Raw genomic sequence first — 25,272 nt, 5'->3', positions numbered from 1 at the left:
TTTAACTTCCATTTATTTCTATTTAGCCGCTGTTAGTGGCCACAACAAACAGAAGTAAAAAGTTACAGCCTGATATATTTTCTCAAAATTCCCATTTTGGAGAGGGTCATGTGGCCTGACACCATCACATCCACCACAGATACCAGATGAAACCAGACGACTTTTGGTGTAAAGTTATGCTAAAGCTGTGTGTTGCAGCAGAAAAATTTCATGAGGTCTGATGTCAACTTATAATACGATCACGATGACGCACGTTTATATTTGCATTCTTCACTGAACCAGATGTTTTTTTTACTTTTGTTGGTTTGGGATCAGGTTTATAAACACAAAATTAAAATGCATCTTTTCATCCAACTATGCAGCTAATATAATATATATATTTTATTAATAATCAGCCTTTGACACCATAATAAGCCCATGTCATGGAGAACTTCACTGTGTGTAATTATCAACTGCATGAGTCTCCTCTGTAATTCTATGTTTGGATGAAGAAATATTACATTAACACATTTTGAATGCCTCCTCAGTCAACTTCTGTTATGGCATCATATCATTGCAAAGACATAATAAAACCGTGTCACTGTGACTGTTATAACAGCAAGATGAGCAGCTGATCCCAGTGCTGTGCAGGAGAACTGATCCAATTAGTTCTGCTAATAAAAGTGAATGGCGGTCCATGTTTGTCTGACTGCTGCAGAAGAAAGTCTTTTATTTTCCTCCAGCTCTGTCAGTCCTCCACACTGTACGCTATGTTATAAAACCGATCAGATATTTGATAAAATGTCAGATAGGCTGGTGGTGTGAAGCAGCACATGTCAGTCTACACAACATGACACGTTGTGCTGTTGAAACACAGATCACAATTGAGTGCAGTGTTTCCACTAAATTTCATTCCATTGTGTTAGTCTCAAAATTTACTCCACTGTGATGAGCTTACGTGAAAGTGATCATTCTGTTCAAAATTTAAAGGCTGTTGTGAGAAATTTTACTGTCACAAATGTTAATGCGTTAGCAATGCTTGACTTTTGAGAAACTAGTCCTCATAGAGACACTGGGGGAGTAAATGTGTACTGCTTTTATAAAGTACCGTATGTCAAAGGATTCTCAGTCACTTCCTCTTTAGCAACTTTCCACCTGAGGGCAGATCTGAATGAGCGCTGTCGTCTTTTTCACATAAATCTGTCTCAGATTACCACATTTAACTGTTAATGGTACATGTGGATGGGTGTCATCTCCAGCTGTATGTGTTATGATCAGCCCCTTGTTTTGGACTTTTGGATGAACTCGTTATGTACGGCGTTGGACTTTTTGGATTCTTTTGTTAGACTCTTGTATGCTCAGCCCTTGGAGTGTTTTGAACTCTTTCAGATGTTCAAAGATGGAAGTTGAAATCTTAATGGACGATCTGAGGGCTCTTGTTTTGGTTTCTTTGTGGGTTTTGTTCCGTAATTACTGTTTTATGTTGAAGTCATGTTGCTCTTGTTTTGGTTTCAGTATTTCTTGTTTTATTTTGAAGCCCCATTCCCTGTGTATCTGTTCCTAGTCTACTTCCTGTCTTTGTATTGTTTCACGCCTTGTTGATTGTCTGCCCTGGCCTAATTTGAATCACCTGTGGCCAGTTACCTTGTGTATATAAGTCTTGTTGTTCGCCTGTCTCTTTGTCAGTTTGTCTGTTGTGGAGCCTGAGTCTGTGCTCCTGCTCATGTCCGTCCCTGCTGTGTTCTTGCTGTTCTTGTCCCAGTGGTTATGTTTGTTCCTGAGCTCCTGTTTGCACCTTGTGTCCTGCTTGTGTTTGCCTCCTGGTTCTGTCTCCTGTGCACCCAGTAAGATTTCCTGAGTTATTGGGTTTTTTTTGTGTGTTTTTTTGTTTCCTGAGGTTTTATGGATGAATTCACTTGCCTGACTTTGTTGGTCTCCTGGCCAGTGACTTTAAGTTTAATAAGTGGACCTTATCATTATCTGTCCGTCTAGTGGTGTCTGCATTTGGGTCCTTCCCTCGTGTTCTCGGCAGCAGCCCTCATGACAGTGTGAGTATAAAACTTGTCAGTGACCCTTGAAAACCTTTGGCCAAAGACCCCATGATCTAGGTATAGATCATGGGAGTTTCTTCCCTCATGACGTGATATAATAAACATGTTGTCAAGATCGAGAGAGAGTGGGAATTTTGCTTCTGGCGCTTTTGAAGGACCATCCAGGGTAATTATTGTTTTCAGAAAGCCAAAACTGACCTGATTTGATCAGTATTATCTATGTAGGATGGATGCCAATGACTTTTTACGCTTGTCTGACATTTAGGTTTGATTTGGATCACAGTTTGATTTTCCCCAATATTGACTCGTTCTAAGGAACCAAGCTCTCCAGGTAAACCTTGGCCTTGAGGTTATTTGTAATGAAAGCAACACTCCCCTGGATCTTTATCCTTTTGCAGAAGGGGAAAAAGCAAAGCAGCGAGCTTTGCCTTTTGTCGGCTGCATCATCTCAGGTTCTTCCAGCTGGAGTATCAATATAACCAGGGATGGAAGAGTCATCACCTCCTCTGTTGAGGTGTTGTGGTGGAGCTCTGCATTCCTAACTTCAGGTTCAAGCTGTGTTTCCACAGTCATCGGTGGTTTTGTCACCTGGACAGACCTCTTCTTTGAGCAGAGCCTCAAAATTTAGACATGACTTGGTGGCTGTGTCTTTACTGGCGTCACTGTTGAATTTTGTCACGGTACTGGTGCTGCTTCAACGGCCTTGACATTGCCCTCTTCATTAAGCTGATCGCACACTTGGATGGTGCAGAGATTTCTGCTTGTTTGGAAAAACTGTCATCAGCACCTTTTTCACGCTCACCCTCAGCAGACTTGGAATCAGAATCAGACTGGCATACACTGACGTATGCGGACTCTTTGTAGACCTGGCATGACCTTACTGTCCACAGGTGTTTCTGCACCTACACCATCCTCAGAGCTTTAGGTCAACATGAAGTAATTGGTCTTTGAAGCCGTCGTGTTCACTGTAGCAAACCCCTCTGCTCTGCCCACCACTCTGTTCTTTTTCTGGAGGGAAAATCACTAAAACTATATTAACATAATCCCTTACTTCCTTTTGACTTCTCACCTTGTACTTACATATAGGTACCCAATAAGTTTTTTATTGATATGCTCTATTTACCTATTAATTTTAATGTAGTAACTTTAAACTACAACTACTGCTGCACTAGTCTTGCTCTATGATAAACCTAAATTGATATACACATTCATGTTAACATGTCATTTGTTGGTGTACTGCTGACAGCAGCTTGAAGTTCTTGAGTCAGTTCAGCATCAGTGATTCACATGAATTGTTAGTGTTTAGTTCAGTTTTGGAAAAAAAAAAAGAAAAGGTAATTCACTTCTAATAACAGCAGCTGTGTCTGTGCACCTTTCAGTGTCAGGTCAGCAGCTTCAGGTTGGGCCTCTTCCCTCAGTATAAATAAAATGTTTCAGGAGGCTCCATCTAATGATCCTCTTGTTTAAGATTCTCAGCTGAAGTCACTTGGCAAGTTGTAAAATTGCGAAATTTTTTATAGTGGTCGAGGACAGAACAGAAACAGAACACACTGCTCAGCTGCTACGCATATTTATCATTACATACAAAGTACATTGTGTTTTTGGAGGAACAAACTTCTGTATGTCATATAACAGTCAGACGTTGATTGACCTTCCTAGTTTGAACAGGAAATCCAGCTGCTCATTCTGCAGCAGGCTCCTAACTCAGCAATGTGTCTGATCTGATGACATTTATCTTTTCTGCATTTATCACTTTCTTGACTGGGAAACAAATTTATTTTTGAGTTGTGTTATATAAGTAAGATTTGCTGCTGTGTCTTCTGAAATGTCTGTCTCGCTGAAGAAATTACACAAAGATGAGAAATGGCGATAAAAATGTGCAGCTGCTGCTGTAAAGGTCATCTGTGTAAAGGGTCTTAGCTGTTTGTGTTGCAGTGGATGAGTAAAGACGTCAGCAGAGCTGATGCTGTTCGTCTGATGAAAGAAACTGAGCTCAGGAGGGCTGCAGCACTCCTGAACGCACAAAATACAGTCTCTGTCAATCTGTGTAGATGTTTGAATAAATGTGTAGCATGTAGTGATGTTTGCATATGTTTGCTAAGTGAATCATTTCACAGTTGAAAAATTAAAATGTCTCAGGTAAACAAGTGTGTAAGGGTAACCCTGTTTATTTCCCTGACCTTGGCATTTTTATACAGTAATTTCTCCTTGCTTATTAGCCAAAATAAATGCTGATGCAATATATCTGTAATAAGGTATGACTTGCAAATAATAATAATAATAATAATTTTATAATATTATATACATTTGCCATGCTGAATATCTGTCAAGATGTAATAAAGCTTACATTCAAGGGTTTATTTTATCAAAAGCTGTAGTAAGGAAATAAAAACAGCTTTTTAAAATATTTTTTAAGCTTTTTGTTGCAGACAGTAGAAAGAAATAAGAAGGAAATCAGGGAGAGAAAGAGATGCAATAAATATCTCAAACCAGGGACATTGCACTTAGTTGGCGTCTTAACCCAGAAATCATGCCTGGGAAAATTAAAGTTTAGTAACACACTTCTCTCCCTCAAGATCTACTGTCGGTTTTGACATCCAGCTGCACGGTGATTGCAAGTAGAAATCTGTGGCCGTTCTGTAAATGTCCCAGGTGTGAAATGCAAGTAACTGTAAGAATGTAAAGCAGGCGGCTGTTAGAAAAACACAAGTATGCTTATTCAATTTCCTCTGGATAAATAAAGGTTAATGACCTGAAAGTAGAGTAAATTGTAATTTATTAGCACACCCCAAGCTCACAAAATTGGTTTCAGAGGATTAACTCGTTTTGAACACCGGGGCCCTGAGGCACAAATTATTAAGAGAAGTGTAAACTCTCACCCTCCAGCCAACTCTCTGGGTTACTGGGATACCAGTCTCTCATGTCTATTATAAAAACACAAGCGACAGTTGTGAAACTAGTTACGTAATTCGCATGTTTTCTTTTATGCACAGCCAGCCACATTTATGAGATTTTGTTCTCTCGCAAACATTTTGTCCTAACCTGAAATATACTGCACCTGTGGGTATTTCTACCCACAAAAGCTGTCCCCATGTATTATTTTTAATCCAGGAACTAAGATTTACAACACTTATTTTCCCTCTCAAAGTCAAAGAATCTCATGTGATTTATGTAAAAAAGCAGTGTCAGGATTGCAAATCAGATCTCAGACGTATTTTTAAATGGATGATGCTGATTCCATGTGGCACAGTGATCTTATTTTGACAATGATTAGATAGTGACTTCCTGCTCAGAAGCAATGACCTGACCTCCATACAAAGAAATACGTATTTAAATTAAAAAAAAATAAAGACAGAGTGTATACTACCATGTACCCTGCATCATAGATAATGAAATCTTTGCAAAAAGTTTTTTCACAATACAAAATAAGGAGACACTGTATATTTGCATGAAACATGCTTCAAATTTCTCTGTGTATATGGAGTTTATGATGACAGGATCTGATATTTGCCTGTATTGAGTCAGCGAAAGGATTCAGTGTTTGCACGAGTCTGTGTCACTGTCAATCCACTCTGACGCCTCTATAACGCCAATGAGGATTATTTAGAAGGAATAGGATTAGGAAACTGCATTTTCTCTGTGTATTCAAATCTCTTATTTCAATGAGAATCTGTTTCCCATGTTTCAGTTGAACCAAAAAGTACAAAAAAGTTTGTAATTCAAGAACCAAAGTGCTTATTGTTGAGACAAGTACACATTTGCTTGTCCTGAAACGCCACAGCTGTGTTTAGCTAACCTCAGCAAGTGAGTCTTTAAAAGACACCACATGAGATGAGCCTGCTATTTTATAAAGTTTGCTGGCTCAGTTGAGGCTTTGTGGGACACTTTTCTTAGTTTTACTGTCTGACTCTTCTTTCTGGAGTAGGACCAAAGTGGTTTGTGAACAGACACTGCTAAAAAAAATTCTTGCTATATTTGCTGCTGAATTTCACTTTGCTAGATGTTTATATGCAGATTGTGTGACAGTATTTAGACAGAGAAAAGGCGATTAATGTGATTTATTCTTAGACTGTATTGAATCTAATGTTTTGTCTGCATCTAATATCCCACAGCTTGCCCTCAAAACTCTAATATTGGTTTTAGCTCTTAAGGCCAACAGGTACTAGGCTGCAATTACCATATTTAAAACATACCAAACCACAAGTATCATTAATCCTGTTCAACCCGTTGACACACAGACAAATCACAACCTCTCTAATTAAGATTCAGCCACAGTTCCCATGACTGGTCTGCTACATGACTCTGGTGGGGGGGAACTCCAGCGATTTACGGGAAGAATCATAAAACTGTAAACCAGACTATACCAGGAAACTATGGGCTTGAACCTACACTTAGTGAGTCCTTTGTCAGCTAATATAACTACAGAAGTGAACTTACTCATCCTCTTAGCTGTGCTGGTTTCTGGCTCGTAAAATAACTATCCGCATAAAAATCCCATTGAATCTTTCCGATGACTAATTACACGTGGCAGAGATCCTGTTGTAAATTAGATCATCAATATCTGGCAGATGGCAGAGAACAGCGGAAATCAAGTCTGTTCCAATAAACACTCAAGGACGTTTGCACAGTAGAGCTACTGTGTATGTGACAGGGGTGGAGTGGGGGGGTGGGGGTAGGGGGGGACTTCTGTTTGACCCACCATTTTCCAGCCTCCCTGTCCTGCATCACTAGCTAGAGGAGAGATGTGGTTCATTACTCGTCCTCTGTTAACAAGCATCTGGACCAGGTTTTCAGGCAATCGGCCACACAACGCCTGGCTGTTTGCTGCAAGGGTGGCCTTAATGCCTGCAGTAATGAATCAGCCCCGACTGTTACAGCAGCTCAAAGGAAGCCAAATATACACTGGCTGCAGCGTCGCGCTCAGAAATGTTTGATTGAAGCCCGCTGACAAGGGGGTCGGACACGCTGTTTGTTAGGGTTTTACTTCATCCAAAAACTTCTCCGCTGGTCACCCCGGTCCATTTGTTGTTAATGATTGAACGCAGTGCTGCCGGTGGCTGCAAATGAGGGAATAACATTCAGGAGTGACACATTTTGAGTTTTATGTTTCAGTCCTTGGAATGGCATGGCAAGTTGTCACACCAGCTGAGTCATAGCTCTGCAACAACACAATAAATCCTGAGTCATTTTAGCCAATAGTAGTTCACAACAGTGGTGGAATGTATTTATTCAAGCGCTGGGAAAAGCCATTAGTTTTACACATCAAAGACTGTTTACAGGTTTTGAGGAGTACTATTGCTTATGTGAAAAAAAAAAGTTGTATAAATCCCTTGTTTCTCCAGAGGAAACTGTGTGAAATATGTCACCTGAGTCTGCGTCATTTGGGTCTGAAGACTACAAATTTGAAAATGAAAAAAATCTGGAGGTGTGGAAAAGAGTTAGAAAGAAGTGAGTTTACCAGACCCCTACATTTCTCTCGTCATCTGGCACCTAAATCTCTGACCAAACCGTAGGCCATCAAATTGCTTTATGGGTAATGTAGGCACTAGACATGGAAGAAGATAGTGGAATAAAAAAGATGACACCTCTGGTTCTGCTGCATCGCTTTTGATCCTGTCCTTGATATTGTTTTTCAGTATTAATCCAGTGGTTCCCAACCTTTTGGGGCGTTTTTAAAGTTTTACTTGTTCTGGAGTATTTATATAGTGTTTAACTGTTACTTTTACCTGGGTATTTCCTCTCAGTCATGGAGCTGTTATATGATCTGTTTGAGAAAGTGTTTTGCGTTCGCAATTGTTATCTTTTAAGGTGATTCACCTGGGTTCGGTTTCTGTCTCCCACAGAGCATGAGAGATGACTGACCACGCCGCAGGGTGGAACAAAGGACAGAAGGTTGCACATGCAGAAGATGCCAACAGCTGGAGATCAATCTATTTTCATTACATTTGAGTACTGAAAGATGCTGTGGACAGGTTTACCTCCAATGGATTCTTGAAGTTGCTCCAAAACAATTTTCCTGGGGGAATCTCTTGGTGGAAGTCAGAGAGCGGGGACCAGGATGTGGCCGCCTGACCTCGGGCCTCCAGACGTCCAGCTGACTCTTCCTGGTTTTGGGAGTGTCTTCGAGGATGGCGAGGACCTTCAGGCGCCGCTGTCTTCTGGTGGTTTCTGCCAGTCATCGATACACGCAGGTGGTCTGTGCTGTCTACCAAGGACGTCCCTGTCCCTGTCCTCCCTGGGGCGAGACCTCACCTCATTACTCAACTGTAAGACCAATGGATCCCACATTGAAAAGACTATGGAAGACTTTGCCACTACAGCACACATAGACCCTAAAAATACCCAGAGGTTTGGTTGTTACCCTAAGCCCTCCCTCCCTTTATCCTATATGCTCACCAGCTGTGCCACATCTCCTTCTTTCTGCTCCCCCTCACCCTCTGTTTCCTCCACCTCCTCCTCCTCATCATCCTTATTTTTTGCCTCTTCCTTGCCTCTTTCTGATGCCAACAACAAGTCATCTCAGCAACAACCAAAGATACAAGAAGAATATCACTCCATTAAACAGGAGCCTGCAGATGATTTCTTGCCGTGTAAGAGGGAACCGTTTCAAATGAACACCCACCAGGGGGAGCTGTTCCATATTGGCCAGCCCCTCCAATGCCACAATGGTCACGACAGCACCCAGACCCCTCTGCACTCTCCGAGGCTTAATGGACCTGTAGGACAGGACCCTATAGTGGACCAACAGGAGCAGCTGTGTCATTGGATCGACTGCAGCGCCACATACAGCAGTCAGGAGGAGCTGGTGAGGCACATCGAGAAGGTTCACATCGACCAGCGTAAAGGGGAGGAGTTTGCCTGTTTCTGGGCCGGCTGTGTGCGGCGCCACAAACCCTTCAACGCTCGCTACAAGCTGCTCATCCACATGAGGGTTCATTCTGGAGAAAAACCCAATAAATGCATGGTGAGTCAGTCGAGACAGATTGAGCTTTAACACTATCAGCACATCACGCCTGAAAGCTGCCTGGCACAACCACTATACAGCTCTAACAGAAATGTGCTGAAACAAACGAAAAATCACATCAAAATATTTCCAGCACCGTCACAGTAAAGTTTCAGAGTAGATTTATCTGTTCTGCTTTAAACATCACTGGCAGCTACATGTTTTTGTCAAATCCTCTGAATAAAAGAGCCAAGGGTTTTATCCATCCAGAGCAGTTTATCCATCCACAGACCCAGAGCCTTTTGTGGAGATGTAGTCATTGTTTCAATGCAAATTATACAGGTTATCTTTAAGACTATGCTTATTTGCCCTTGAAACTTTCAAGAATGCCGAAATAAATCACCCACATGTGCACAACACAGCAAGGTGGGAACCAATTTGAGCCGCTGAAACATCCCCAAACTGAAAACAATTACAGTTAAATCTGTATTGTGAAAATTATTTTCAAATTCCACCAATTCCAATTAGTTTTAGTTTTAATTAATCAATTTATGTTCAGCAATTTCATGTTTGTGCCAACGCAACAACACAACAATGTTAAACCCGCATCGATTTATCCAAAACACGCAGACAGGAATCAAACCGGCAAGCTCTGCAAAACACTCTGTCAAAACGTATCTCAATCTTTCCAACTTTGAGTTCACTTCAAATGGGCCATTTAGAGGTTTAACTGTGTTTGAAAGGCATTAGCATCCTTGCAGTACGTCTTGACTTCCCTCAGACTGTGCAGCCAGTGATCAACAGTCTGTTAGAGATGATCAAACGGTTTCCTCTGCTCACGACAGGTTTCCCTTACTCATGGATGCCAGAGGAATAAATGTGGCAGTGGTGAATGAATGGAGGATGTGTCTGTAGCACTGAGCCTCCAAACTGAGCCTGATCAACTTGTGGTTATTCTGACAAATGCAATTAATTTATGGTCTTTAAATAGCATAAGATGTTGTATTCAGAGATGTAGCAAGCGTATATAAATCATTAATTCCTGCAGATACAATGTTCCACAGAGAATAAGCTGGAATTTCTTCATGCCTTCAGACACATGCAGGCCGTCTGTAATGGTTGATTTGTTGAGCTCTGTCGTTCCCATGGTAACAGCTAATTCAGAAAAACATTTTATTTGTCCCCAGAAATTTCTTCTTTAAAGAAAGAAGAAATGTGCTTTAATACTACAAGTTGCTGTCTCAGGCAGCAAATGCTTGTTGAGCAGTTTCTTTGCCAGATATGCAACAGAAGAGTAGTTGGTGGATTTGTTTACAGTGCAGCCAAACAAAACTATGTTGCTTTAATCAAGACGTCAGTCAATAATTTGATCTCTTCCATTACGTCATGACTCATCAGATTGAATGGAGAGCTGCAGCGGTTAGTCAATGAATAATTTGTAGATGGACATAAAATTGATCAACAGCTATTTTTGTAATTAACTAATTCAACTAAATGCAAATTTTTCTCTGGTTTAAGCTTCTCCAGTGTGATCACCTGCTGCTTTTCTTTGTTGTATGTAACAGAAAATTAAAAATATTTAGCTTTTGGATGGTTGGTCGCAACAGACGAATTGTAGACTTTACTGTGGACTCTGAGAAGTGAACACCGGGTGTATATAGTGGACTATAAACTCAAAATGACGTAAAGAATACAACCAAAGAACTACATTTACAGTATTTTGAAAAATTCAAGACACATGTCCAAGATAAAGACAAAACCAGACCCCACATTAGGTCTGAGGCCAGACAGAGACTGTGATGCATCTGAATTAACCATCACAACTGTGGCCTTTGAGCCCCAGCACAGCGTCACCCTCCATCACTTCTGTCATGAGTCATTTTTCTGAAACACGACTGTTGAAGCTCGAACACGTCTGTCCTATGATGACCCTCAGTTCGGAGCCAAATCCCTGTCCCTCAGCGTGAGTAACTCTCGTCGTAATTCCCCAGCGACTCTGCCGCTGTCATCAGCCTGGGACTCCAATTAATAATTCATTCAGAAATTTTCACTCAGGGACACGCTTCCTGCTTAAGTGAATTAGTTCATTAAAATGACATAATCTGCTGCCAGCTCGTAAATATATTACCGTGGAGAGTCGACTGCTAACAGATTAATAAGATTAAATCAACACCAACACACACACACGCACAAAAAGTCTTTAGTCACACTTGAAGTACGTGAATAACGTCATGTCATTTTCATAAAGCTCTCAGGCCAAAACATGTAAATGAAGTCATTCCTGGTGCTGCAATGGAAAATGAATATCTGACATGAATGTAGTCAGTGTTTGTTAATGAATTCAGCTTTATTTACAGGCTCATAATGCCAGGTCTCAGATTAGACAGGTGTTATTCAGTCTGTAAACACGAGTTCCCTAAGCGTTTTTAAATCCACCGTGGTAGAGTCATCATTCATAGTTTATGGTGCTGAAATGACAGCTGCGTGTAGATACACTGAAAGGATACGTCTAGTAATATTCTGTATTTTTTAGTACTGTCAACAAATCCAATGAGAAGACCAAAACCAATTATGATCCTAATAACAAGTACTGTCTTTGTAGCCACAGCCTGTGCCATAGAGCTCCATTGTTGTCCGAAAAGTCTTAAATACACACCAGTGAGCCACATCGTTGCACTGGCTGAACATGGACGCTAAATTTTATTTTGAACAAATGTTTAGATTCAAGTGACAAAGCTCTATAGTGGCTGCAGGAATTATGAGTCTTGTCCACTGGCAAAGCAGGATGTAAGGTGACGTCATTATAGAGCCACAAAGTCCGAAGAGGGTGGAGGTTGGGATGGACGGGTCAATAAAACATCCGACTTTAATATTCTTTCCTGTTTCCAACTGACGGTCAGCATGTTTTTTTTTTTTTAAGCATGACCATGATCGTTCCCCAGCCTTAACCAAGTGTTTATTACTGTAACCATGACACTGAAGCTCCCCTAACTTTAACGAAGTAGTAATTTTAACTCAAACCATGACCTTTCCCCAAACCTAGCCAAGATGTTTTTGTGCCTAAACTTAAGCAAACCTTAACCACGGTGTTGTCACATCATAAAACTTATTTATTTTTCCGCTGTGATTTATAACGGTTTTAGAAGACACAGACAAACGATGTTGTCCTGCCGATAGGGTACGTCAGTTCCCAAAACACTTTTATGTGTTGTTCTAAAGCAAAGGCACAAACTACGTATTTTTACGTTTAATTTGAAGGATTTGTTGACAAAAATACTCCAAAAACACTCACTAAAGTATAATACCTGTGTTCATCCATGGTGAAAAATAGTCCCTGACAAATGTACTTTGTATTCCTCTTTGAGTAAATATTTCCACCAAACTACACTGCCCTGCTTCCTAAACAATATTATTTGGTCTTATTTATTCAAATAAAACAGTACATGTATTATATATTCCACTCAATATCCATCTTCAGCAGGGACCAGTAGGTTTGGATTTAAGTTCCAGAAGCTGGGGAAAGTACACATAGACGGACTAAAACATCTTTGTTTTCGGTCTTTTCGTGAGATTTTTTTTTGACATATCGAAAACATAGAATATCACTTGCCTTGTCCTTTTAAGTACATGTAGCACGGTGTAAAGCATAACGTTCAAAAATCAAATGATTAACATGGGAAACATCACAGGAAAGACAAATGATAGTACTGATTTTAAGGAATAACAAACTAAACCTCAAATTGCAGGATGAACCGTAGATCTGATCTTTAAATGTCAAACAGAGTAAAGATTAATGTATAGTTTTCTTGAGTTTATTAGAGTTAGTATTCATTTTCTCATCATATTTAAAAATAAAGGAAACATAATTCTGTTTTTATTAGAAACCTTAAGATGAGGCACTATACAGCTATCACGCTGAGGAGATAAAGTACATAAACGAGAACCAGAGCTTGAATAAAGCTGTGCTCAAATTTCTACTCTGTCAGATTTTCGAAATCTGTTTCTACTTAGGAACCATGTACAGTTGCAAGGGTACAGTTTCATTTGTTTGATTTCTTTTTGAAATACTATTTTAACTGCAGTAGCACTGTGGTAAATTGTGAGACTGAATGTGCATCTGTCTTTTTTCAAATAACTGAAACTGATGTGTTTAAGTCGAATTTGTCCTCCTCACAGCTCAGTTGGCATAAAACTTCAAAATGTTCTAGTCAGATCTGAAACATGTTGTGTCTTCACTTTTCCAGAACACAAGTCCTCAGCCACAGTTCATGTGTCGTCTTATGCATCTGAGCGTTTGAACATTTGCTTTTAACATTGCTTTCTCTGCCGAGGTGATTTTAAGCCTTGGATTAATTTATCGCCATGATGTAGTGGTTTTTTTATGCATAGATTTATTAAAGTAAATGAGGTGACTGACATTTACTGACTCATTAGTGAGACCTAATAAAACCCTGGAATGAGTATTAGGCAGAAAAACTGTTTCCACATTTCCCTCCAGATTAGTTTAGAAAAGGATGAAACGGACTCTGTTTTTTAGTTTTTAGTGTAGACCAGGGTCAAATTTAAAGACTTATTTATTAGTCCTTTTCAAAAACAAAAATTACAAATTAGTCTTTTTACTGTCTCTGACGTCTATGGGGAAATCATCTTTTATCTTTATCATTCTTTTTGTTTGTAGAAGTTTTTTCAGCCTCAGATTCAAGAATAAACACAATTATGAGATTAAATTACATAAATCTGTTGAATTTACCACATAACGTGAAATTCAGACAGTTTTGTTTGTTGAAAAAGGTTCTAAAATCGCTCTTATGATCCTCTAAACCACTCCGACTCCCTGTTAGTGCTGCAGGAGGTTCAAAACAAACGCTGAGAAATATTTTCATTTAAACTCTGACTTACACGTCAGATTTTACAAACACAGCTAGTTTGAAATCTTTGAGAGTTCAAACTGAATGTGACAGAGTCTCTGTGAAGTTATAAAGCGTGGGTTTATGGCCTGCAGTGTGTTTAGCCTGCTCACTCTGATATTTGCTCCTCGTCTGGCTTCAGTCCAACAGAAATGCTTTTACCAGAACTTACCACAGCCCAGCGTGTGTGTGTGTGTGTGTGTGTGTATGTGTGCGTGTGTGTGTGTGTGTGTGTGTGTGTGTGTGTGTGTGTGTGTGTTTGTTCTCATTTTTCTATCACCTGAAGTTTATGATTCAGTAACTTAAAATGTATGATTTTAATTGTGATAAATTGCCTCCTCACTAGCTATTTCTGTTGGATCAGACTTGAACATCACTCATGCATCATGTGAAATTAAATAAAATGAAATAATGTTACAGGCCAAAATAGTTTAAAGATACAGAAGGGATTTGGATGTGATTTGTATACGAGGGTGAAAGTTCTGATGGTTTAATTCCTTCCAGTCCCCAGAGGGAAGTTAAAACTTGGATCTATACAGCATAAATAAGTAAAGGTTGTTCCTGGTTGTTCCAATGTCTATCATTACATACACAGTTTGCATCCCAGACCTGCTGTGTGCTTGATTTCTTATGGAAATACTAAATTATTGCTCTCTTCAAAAGGGTGCAATAAGACTGCTTACGTTTTCCTTCTCAGTTTGAGGGCTGCTCCAAGGCGTTCTCCCGTCTGGAGAACCTGAAGATCCACCTGAGGAGCCACACAGGAGAGAAGCCGTACATCTGCCAGCACCCCGGCTGCCTCAAGGCCTTCAGCAACTCCAGTGATCGGGCCAAACACCAGCGTACACACCTGGACACGGTCAGTAAACAACAACACATTTCCATCCACACTGCACCTGTAGGGGAAGTTTATATGTAGTATGAAATACATGTATTTATTATTATATACATATATAGTATGAAACCAAAGAACAGCATTTTTATTATATTGTTTTTATTATATATATATTTTATTATTGTTATACTATTACATACACCATCCTTAGACAACCAAAAAGCTACCATTTAGCCCCTTTCAGACCTGCTCTTTGTTACAGAGATCTGATGGCAATTTTATGTTTGTTTCGTGTCTTCATGAGCATTTTTAAGTGAAATCCAATCTGACTACTCGAGGTCATACAGTAGGACATACAGGACATACAGTAGTAATATTTCCGTAACACTTTTGACTTGGCACAGCTCTGAGTTTAATCCCTTCAGCAACACAAAGTTATCACCTGCCTTGACATCTTACATTTTAACATTTCACAAAGAAAAAAATCAGTTTAATCAGCCACAAAATTCTGTGAATCAACAAGTGATTGGGCAGATTCTCTGATCAGTTTATGAAAATGATTTTCCCTTTAAAAACCTTCATACTGCCATCAACCCCTTGCTATGTTTTATATTTTCATTCTTGCCAAGTGCAGGGATGAACATGAGGATAAGACTTGAACGGGAGTCCCAGCTTAATGTCTCTTTAAAAAAATCTAAAATAGGCAGCATAACTCAACATCTAATAACGTCAGATGATGAAACTGATGGGAAAATCCATCAGGGAATTCAGAGAAGCAGGGGCGAGCTTCCCCTCGCGCTCACTGTGGTCGTAAATTAAGTCTTCGGCTGCAAAATCAGTTATGAAATCCACCACTGATGCAGCCTGTGAGAGAACAGAAAACAGGCTTCTTCCTCGAAATCCAAACTTTTTAACTCTCCACTGCTCCCTCTTGTGCACCAGGTGCCAAATATCGTGCCAGGATTGTCGCTCTTTCCGTGAAGGTACGTTCATGTCCAGTGGCGGAAAGTACATTTACTCAAGTACTGTACTTTAGTACAATTTCTTTTGGCACTTGTACTTTGCTTGAGTATTTCTGTGTTATGCTACTTTCTACTTCTGCTTCACTACATTACAAGAGTAATAGTGTACTTTTTACTCCACTACATTTATCTGACAGCTTTAGTTACCATTTACTTTGTCAATCAGGATTTTCTCCACCTGGACAAACTACAACATTTAAATGGTGTTTACACGTTAACGCATAAGTACATGATCCTATAGTCAGTGCTCGAAGAAGTAATCAGATCCTTCACTTGTGTGAAGTATCAAAAATAAAAGTACTTGCTCTCAAGAAAGTGCCCCAGTCTGTCAGTCTGGTAATAATGTATATGTGTTGTCATTAGATAATGCTGATCAGTTAATACTGATGCATCAGTGTGTAAGTAGCCTTTTACTGTCGCAGCTGCTCGAGGTGGAGCCAGTTTTAACTACTTTATGTACAGTTTTGCAGTTTAGTTCTGTGTTTTCCCGACTTAGGGATCCAAAAAGATTGGAAACCACTGGTTTAATGTTTGACAGTGTATGGTATTCTATATGCTTGTGTACATTTTATTAAAGCAAAATCTTATTTTATGAAGTAACTGGTTATTATATCTGTGAGATAAATGCAGTGGAGTAAGAAGTACAATATTTCCATATGAAATGTAGTAAAAAGAGTAGAAGTAGAAAGAAGCAGAAAATGGAAACCATTTAAGTAAAGTAAATTCTGTACTTATCTACAGTGTTTAGGTGCCATCATTTTAACACATAGATTAAACCAGCCACGCTAACTACTCCATGTCTGAAAAGAGCTGTAGAGCTCAAAACCTCAATCTCCTCTAGGCTTTAAATACACAAGACTACCCTTCATTGTTCAAAATATTTCTTTATGATAGACACTGTTTGTAAAGTAATAAGGGGAATGTGCAATCCTCTTAACACGGATAAAATCATTTTTATTTAAAGTACCACTGCTCCCCTATTTCCTCTTCTTTCCGTATATGTGCCTGATATACAGTCTGAACATTCTTTAGGATTGTGAAACTGCATACCTGCTGTGGATTTATTCTATAAACCAGAGTTATTTTTACTCCTGCTGACAAGCGATGAGGATTTAGCAGTAATCCAACAAATCAGATCTCTTATTACACGGATGAGATGGAGCTGTACGTTGTGCTGCAGTGTTATTACAACGAGAGGAGAAAGCTATTTTCTCCTTTTTGTGGTTTCACGCTGGCTAATAGCGGCTTCGGAGTTGCGTCACAAATCAAGAATCAGACACATCTGGCGCCATCACAGAGGCCCTGTGGGAGATTGTCTGAATGTAAATAATTGCTCATATAGTATAACAACCAGCCAGGAAAAGTCCGGTGTCAATGCAAGTTATTTCAGTTTGACAAAATAACTTGTATTGTGTTACTAATGTTATGAATAATAGTGTGTTAAAGGAGATTTGTTTATAAAATGAGGTCAGTCTCATACAGTCGTGTCCACCTTACACCAGTTTCTGTAGATTTGTTTGCATTTCACATGTGCGTACAAGACAATAATGGTTTGTTAGGTAAAGATTACTTGACCAAAATGATGGTGGCTCGATCCTTGACTCTCCTGAACTCATCCACATCCAGCGTAAAGTTCCGCGCTTCATTCAGAGTTTATCTGTTCAGACTGAGGGAGCCCTGAGCTGGTCTCCCAGGGAATATTGTTCAGAAATAGTTTCGAAAGAATAAGATATTGCCCAATTTTTGCCAGCGTGTAAAGTTAGGCACTGTTGAGGAGTACATGCTTTGATGCAAGATCTATGTCAGAGTAATTGCACGTCTGAAATGTGTGAATTTGTTTTGGTCTGTAAAGAATTACACAAACAATTTGGGATGGAAAAAAAAAGAGAGACAACAGAAAAATGTCCAACAAAACAGCACAGTGGAAGACAAAGCAGCAAGTCTGAAAAGGTGTGGGCTGATGGCACTGCTTATTGCAAATACCCTCTGAACAAAACACCACCTATGTTAAGTTTCTTTCTGACCTAAGTCTGACCTACCAAGTCTTTTAATGTTAGAGCCATTAGTTTAATGAACAATAGATTAATTGATTCTTGATAATTAGTCCTAAAATATTTTGGAAATTATGATCTTTAAACCTGTTGCATTCCTGTTACCCTTATCTTTTGCTTGCGATGTTCACATCTAGATACTTAAACTTACAAGACTCAACTAAATACTGTACATGTGTTTTCATGAAAACTTAATTCACTCCACCTGGTTGAACGCTGAGTAATGAAAAGGGGAAAAAAGTCTGTGAGGAATTAGATTCATGGAAATGGGCTCGTTAACTCATCTAAACTCACAGCTTTGATAAAATTGTGAAATACAAGCAACGCAACCTCAGTAACAAAAAACAGCTTTGTCTGTTACTGCTTTTTGTCTTTAATGGTGTTAAAACATCCATATGTATGTTCTGATATATTCTACTCCAAGCACAGTTTTACAGGTGAGGAGAAATTTAAACAACAAAGATGCTGTGCAGTCTCCAAACATCAAAATATGTGCTGTCTTTGACTGGGAAACTCTTGCTGTGCTCTGATTGGTTGCTGATTCACAGTTTACCTCATGAATGCACTGATTTATGGCTGAACGGGAGAAAGTGCGTCTGTACTCTGAGCTGTTCCTCCTAACTCTTCTCTCTCTTCCTCCCTTTAAGCCTGCAGACGAAAGGTAAATATACTCCATAGTCAGTTGAGGATCACGTTATGTAAAATGTTGACACGATCTACATGTCCATCCTCCCACTGTTAGTGCAGTTGTCACGCTCAATGGCCAGATTTACAATATTTATCCTGAATGTTTCTGCTCGGAATACACAAGACTACTGTACGCAGCATTACACCTGTAACCCATCTGGATGTGACTCACCCACACTTGTACTATTATTTGTAAACACAATTATATTTTATGTTTGACATCATCCAGTGTGACTGTATTAACTTCAGCATGTGTTTTGATGTTATGACACATAAAAACCCGATATGCAAAGTCCTGAAATTGTATTAGTGTTTTTTTTAATGGAAATAAAGTAAACCTCATGAAGTATATGAAAAATATATTGAACATTATAGAGGAGAGGGATCAGCCTGTACCACTTTATCAACCATAATCCTAAAACCTTTAAACACTCCTTAAAAAATGCTGTCGATGTTTTGTGTGTTCCTGGGTTTATTTTTTGTTGTTCTATGGCTTGTTTTGTCCTTGTCACGCTTGTTTTCCAGCAGCTCAAATGAAACTTGATAGCAGAAAATGCTTCCGCGATTTTAAGCGCTAACAGTAAATGTCAGGTTTTGGTCTCATTCCCTCAGTGTCGACGGCGAAATGGGAAACGCAGTAAATCACAAATATAAGTACTAAAGTAGACAAGGCTGGTGGAAGAGATATTACAGGGAAGGAGGCTTTTGCACCAAAATGTCTGTGTCTGTACTCAGCCATGTAGGACAATAAATAGAAATAAAGAGAATTATGAGACATCTTTCAGAGTGTGAAAGTCCCCTCTCCCCTGTGCACCTGACTAGTACCTGGAGTGTAGTTGCTTTAAACACCGGATGAGATATTACTGGAAAAGTCTCACATCACAAAACAACACAATAAACTTCACAAGCTAATGATATATATAACAGGGGATGGGAAATGGGAATCGAGCACCGCAGTTTATTTGCATTTTATTTTCATTTCCTTTGTCTCTGTTTTCTCTCACCTCTTCTTGTTGTGGTTCATTCACAGAAGCCGTACGCCTGTCAGATCGCGGGCTGCACCAAACGCTACACGGACCCCAGCTCGCTGCGGAAGCACGTCAAAGCTCATTCAGCCAAAGGCCTTCAGGAGAGGGAGGTCAAGGTACCAGCAGCAGTTATGTTTTTACACACTGGACATTTAGCTGAGTGCAGAATAAGATTACTTGTGTGACCACCAGCATTAGAGACGCACATCTTTAATAAAACGTCCCCGTGTCTCTAAAACTAGATTATGTTAAGCTAAATTAGATTAGATGTGGTTGAGCAGCAGCAAACAGTAGTGGGGTTTGGAAGAAGTGGCCTTGAATAAAATATAGCTTTTCTTTTTTTTTTTTTTTTTTAAACTATTTTCTTTCTTTTTTTTAAAGCAACTTTGGGCAATGTATTAAGCTTTTATTGGACAGGGCACAGTGGTATGTAGGTACACAGCTGGATTCAAACCTGGGACGTTTTGCGAACATGGTCAGCAACTTCAACCCCCAGGCCACCAGGACGTTCCATGAACTATGTTATGATATACTGGGCAAATTTCTTTATTAAGTGGTGATTAAGTTGTTGTGCTATCAGAAACCAAAAAGACTTTTTCCAATAATTAGGGTTAAGTAACAGGTTAAGTTTGAGAATTTCTTGAATTTTATATGAAGTTCAAAAACCAGTTATAGTAGAAAAGGGATTTCTCAGAGGTCAGTGGTTATGGGTAACACACGGTCTCTCCATGAGCAACTCCTTCTCTTCATAGAGAAAGAGAGAGCAGCAGCAGGAGGAGAAAGTAAGCATGTTTGTGATTCAGGCGGATGAAATACAACAAAACAAAGTATTACACACACTCCCTGGAAGTCAGAATAGGGAGCCTATTGTTCAGCATTATCTGGGCCTTGTTTGTTTTCTATGGACCATGAGTGACACTGGGGCTTTGTGTGTATTCCCATGCCTTGTTTGGTTTAAATAGAACCACGTGTGCTTGTAAGTTGTGACATGGCTAACACGCCCTTTGCTGCAGTAAATCGTGTGGGGCTAAAAAGGGCTTTGAAATATTAAACATGCCCTTCATAAACTCCTTACGGTTATACATTTCTGTGAGCTGATGTGTCACAGCTATTGAAGTTTGTATCTTCATAATCGCTGGTTTCAGCAAACATTTTTAGCCGATTATTCATTCCTCTTTTGTGGTTCCTGGGTGTCCTTCGCGAGCTTCTTCTGAGTCCTGGAGCTGTCGATAAATTGTTTTGGAAAGTCCTGGGGGACGCGTCGTTAACGCTGGATAATAAAGTAAATTGTCTTGCCGTAACTTTGTTAGAACATTTTGGAATAAGGTTGCCTAACAAGATTTCTGGATTTTGTACTTAAAGAAGCTGGCTCACAAGACAAAACAAGAACCAGGCATCTGGTTCCAGCATCATTTCTGTGAAAAATGAACAGTAGAAAACCGCCTGCAGAAAAATCACTGTGTTCTCAATTGATCTACTGTATGTAATCAAAAGAGAAGTGAATGCTTTCGAAATTTACCTCATGGAAGTTGTATTGCCCAACAGCAAAGAAAAAAAAAACAATTGGAAGACAACTAAGCTACAGCTTTGACTTAATTATTTTCATCCCTACATGCAGGCAGGCAAACGCACATGCTCCAGCGCTGAAATGTGACACACTACATGTACCATATTATGCCTTTCTCATCCGCTGTGTCCATATGAGCATCTGTATTTTGTCTGATTGACAGGTTCAAGTGCACACCGTGCTGGAATCGGACATTCTGAGCGATTGTCTGGCGAGGCAGCATCTCCACAGCTCGGCCTCTTCCCACCAAGGAAACAGTTCACCTTTACCGAGCTTAGATGACTTCACAGGTGCGCACACATGAAATGGTAGCAGAAGCAGTAGAAGTCTGTGTTTAGCCCCCAACACTTCTCTGGAAAACCTCAGAGACAAAGAAAAGGGTAATTGCCCAAACACCTGGGCTGTTAAGCTGTCTCTTTAATTTTCTCCCATGGCCTCATTTGCTCCTTTTCCTCTCCCTCCTCTCCCATTCCTTCGATGATAGCTCATCATGCCAGTGTTTACCTTGTCCAATTACCGGGCACTGACTGTGGGCAAGTTGGCCCTCTCCCTGCCCGTCCTTCAGCTTCTCCAAACCGGTTTTCCAGCCAAGCTCTTTTTCTTTCCCTTTCAATGGCTGAACCGGGATCAAGAAGCTGTCAGGTACATTGAGGCTCAGTTGGCAAAAGAGAGGAGAGAGTGTCCAGGAGAGCTGTCCATGTCTATTACTTCAGACTACTTGCAGTTTTACCCAGAAGACTTTGAGGGAAAAGCCTCAAACAGCACACTACAAGCTATGTTTATCCAGGGTGAAACAAGCATGTCAGTGTTTAATTTTGAAAATGTCCCAGGAGGACTTTGTCCTTATCAGAAATGGCCAAATGTTAGAGCCTGAAACCTTATGTATATACCTGTGTATGTACATTACTTTATTACTTCATGTAAGTTGGATGTATGTTGACATATTCTATCATCGTAAGCTGGCCTTAAACTCAAACTCAAAGCTCTGTGTTGAAAGCCGTGCTGATGGCGAGAAATTTAAATGTGCTACAGCTTTAAATGAATGCACCACCAAAAATATGTAAAATAAATACTGTTTTTAGTGTCAGACACTCACCACCTATAGGCTTAAAGGCTCATCATGAAATGTTTGCAGCTGTTTCGCAGAGAAAGTCAACTGTAGTCTGCTTGATCTGAACTGTTACAGTGGATTTCTGTGGTGACCAGTTTTAACTAGAAAATATAAAGAAAATATTCTGAGAGGCTTCCCAAGCCCCTCTCGCAGGATTACAAATTTCTCCTTTGTCCATTTTCAGGTTCAGAGTATTTGCAAATACTCAAGTTCAGTACTTGAGTAAATGTACTCTGACAGTCTGTAGCTCAGTCTGTAGCTCAGTATCTGGTCATATTTGGACATAAATATGAGTGTTTGGAACAAACAGAGCATTACGACAGACTTGGAGAAGTGGAATATGCAGCAGTTTCGTAAGTTTCTATGCACATTCTGATATGTTTTTCCTGAAACTGCGTCACTGTTGGATTCCATTGTTGCTGCTGTAAATCTAAGCTAACTGTAGCTGCACAAATCTCCACACAGGAGCAACCTGCCAGCTTTTCATAGCTACCTTTGAAGCATAGATGTGGTGGCGCACGCTCATAACAAAGGATTATTTGAGTGAACTAATCCTTGGACATCCACGTCTCTGTTTCAGGTGTTTACTCAAACAGCAGCACCGTCCACAACAGGGGGAATTCAGAGTTTCTCCCTCCATCAGCAGACACCTGCTCCAGGTATCAAGGCTTAGAAGGAAACTTTGACGCCAACAGTCCAATATCTTCGTTAACAAGCCCGGGGAGCATGAGAGAGGGGTGAGTGTAAGATCAAAGCAAAGTGTTGCATCCAGAAAGTACATTATTGACTTATTCATTGTTCACATATGAGCTTCTTCAGCATTTTCTTTTTTTCTTTTTACAACCAGCTGTTAGATGTTCCGTGCCTTGCTCATGGGCAGTAATAATCTTTCCCATTTTGAATTTATGTCCCAGGGTTCTGCACTGGTTTAGAGCTTAGCAGAGTGAAGTCACCATCAAGAAAAATTACTTTTCAAATCATGAGATGCAGCCATTAAACAATAAATGTCAAAAAGCATATATTTTTATTTTCTCACTGTCATGTATTTTAAAACTACATTGCTTTTATTTCTTGGAAAGCAGAGTACTTTAATGACACTTAATGATGTACCCAGTGGGGAACTTAAACGGTCAGTTCATCCACATATTAAAAAAAAAAACAACACAAAAAAACAAAAAACACATTTTCCCACTTACCCCTGGTGGTGTCTGGCAAGGTTTGGAGTTATCTGCTGCTGAGACTTCTGCTGCCAACCCAATACAATGGGGCTGAATGGGGTTTCGATTGCATTTGGCAGGTTTCATTCAGAGCAATTTTCTACTAAAGATAAAAATAGTGAAAACTGACTACAGTTTTCTGCTCCCCTCGGCATGTGAAATCCATTTCTTAAAGCAGTGCATTTTCAGGCACTCTCTCCGAACTGTGTTACCTTTTTATGATTCTTCAACGTATTAATCAGACGACTCTGGCATATATTAAAGCACTTTTAAACTGCTCAACACTTCTGAGCAGTCTCTCCCTGTGCTATGTCAAACCCTCAAATGCGTGGACAACATCAAAACCCTGGTCTGACGTGACTCTAAAGACTTCGCAGTGACTTTGCTTCGCCTCTCTTGCCTGGAAATCACATGCCCAGAAAGAGGGAGAGTGATGTGAGCTTATGCATTCTTGAATAACCCAGAGACATTATCACCAGAGATGGAGTTATGGCTTTGTGGTTGCACTGATTGGGTAGTTGGAGGCCGCAGAACTTATGTGTACTGTAAACTGAGACAAATTTTGTCTGCCAAGTATAAAAGTAGAAGTGAGACTAAAAAGATACAGCTGAAAGCCTCCAGGGCAGCAGTTTCTGGACAATATGGCCTCAAATCATTGGTCATTGAAGATTTGCCTGTAAACTAACTTTTACTGGTAGAACAGTAACAACAAAGGCAGTCGATCCAATAAAAGGAAGTTGATAAGGGCCAAAATAACATTTTTGTGGTTTAATAAATGATATAAAATCTTCACATATAATGCACATATTTTCTTGTGAAATTGTCCAGTATTTCCACGGGTTGTTTTCAAATGGGCTTTAGGTCTTGGCAGAGGTGTTAAGATGGGTGTTTTTTTTTTCTCTCAACACACAAATTCAAACTTACAAAAGGATGAACCCGGAGGCAGACCAAAAACTCTTAGCACAAGGTCCAGTGTTCAGACAGTTCTTTGAACATTAACATGTAATCTTCTCAAATCGAGAAGTTGAGGTGAAATTCTTCGCACAAGGTCCGCTACTTGGAAAATTTACAGAACTTTCAGCTGCATTTCGTCATATTCATCCACTGATGAGATGCACCTGAAAGTTTGGGAAATTTTCCAGTGAGTGACCCTTGTGCTAAGATATTGTTATTTAATGTAACACTGTGTGTCTGCGCTGCTCAGCGCTCAGAAAGACCTTGAAAAAGTTTTTTTGGTGTTTGGGTTAAATCTGGTTCCAACAGGCTGCTTTTAAAGTTCAGATCATGTTAAAAGGTTGAAACTAATCAAAGTCAATTCAAAGTCCTTCTAGTTGTTAATTACAAATGCACATATTTTGCCTAAATCTGAACAGTATTTCAGTGCGTTTGTTTCAAAATGCCCTTTAGGTCATAGAAGAAATGATGCAATAGTTTTGGGCTAAAACTAACTTACTTAAAGTTTTGAGTTCACCATATAAAACCAAATTTTAGTAAATCAAAAGTCCTTTAATTTGATGTTCAGGCAGGAGTTTGTGTGTGTGTGTGCGGACATTTCAAGACATTTAACTGTACTTGCCTTAATGCGGCCTCCATCGCCCCAAAGCCTGCAGCCAGAGCTTCCATGAAGCTATGCACAATCTGTCCATTGACGTCTCTTTACAGAGACTGAGGATGTCATAGAATCCCACTGGTGCCCGCAGTACACGACGGCCTGCCAAAGCCAATACCAGACAAGCACTTGTTTTTCCCCCAAATGACTTAGCGAGACGTTAAACACGTGAAAGTAAATTATCTTTGCTTCACAGCACAGCCGGCATCAAGCTCTGACCTCATAGCCAGGCGCGTGTTTATTCTGGCTGAGACGAGCCATTTTG

The 25,272-nt window shown here is 39.9% G+C and overlaps 1 protein-coding gene across 2 annotated transcripts in view; it reads left to right on the top strand.

The window, feature by feature from the left end:
- LOC121192739 (zinc finger protein GLIS1) overlaps positions 1 to 25,272 on the top strand; it is a 39,470-nt gene that overhangs the window by 9,064 nt on the left and 5,134 nt on the right. The window contains exons 2-7 of one of the 2 annotated variants that reach the window (XM_041054597.1): positions 1,972 to 2,027; positions 7,874 to 8,994; positions 14,578 to 14,739; positions 19,506 to 19,619; positions 21,234 to 21,360; positions 22,762 to 22,918. In XM_041054597.1, the coding sequence (XP_040910531.1) occupies positions 8,089 to 8,994; positions 14,578 to 14,739; positions 19,506 to 19,619; positions 21,234 to 21,360; positions 22,762 to 22,918 (1,466 nt within the window). In that variant the 5' untranslated portion in view covers positions 1,972 to 2,027; positions 7,874 to 8,088. The remainder of the gene's footprint in view (positions 1 to 1,971; positions 2,028 to 7,873; positions 8,995 to 14,577; positions 14,740 to 19,505; positions 19,620 to 21,233; positions 21,361 to 22,761; positions 22,919 to 25,272) is intronic. The other variant, XM_041054598.1, reaches the window with a different exon arrangement.

This window comes from Toxotes jaculatrix, chromosome 14 (assembly GCF_017976425.1).
Source record: "Toxotes jaculatrix isolate fToxJac2 chromosome 14, fToxJac2.pri, whole genome shotgun sequence".
NCBI classification, from domain to species: Eukaryota; Metazoa; Chordata; class Actinopteri; family Toxotidae; genus Toxotes; species Toxotes jaculatrix.
This window is presented reverse-complemented; position numbering and strand designations above follow the sequence as displayed.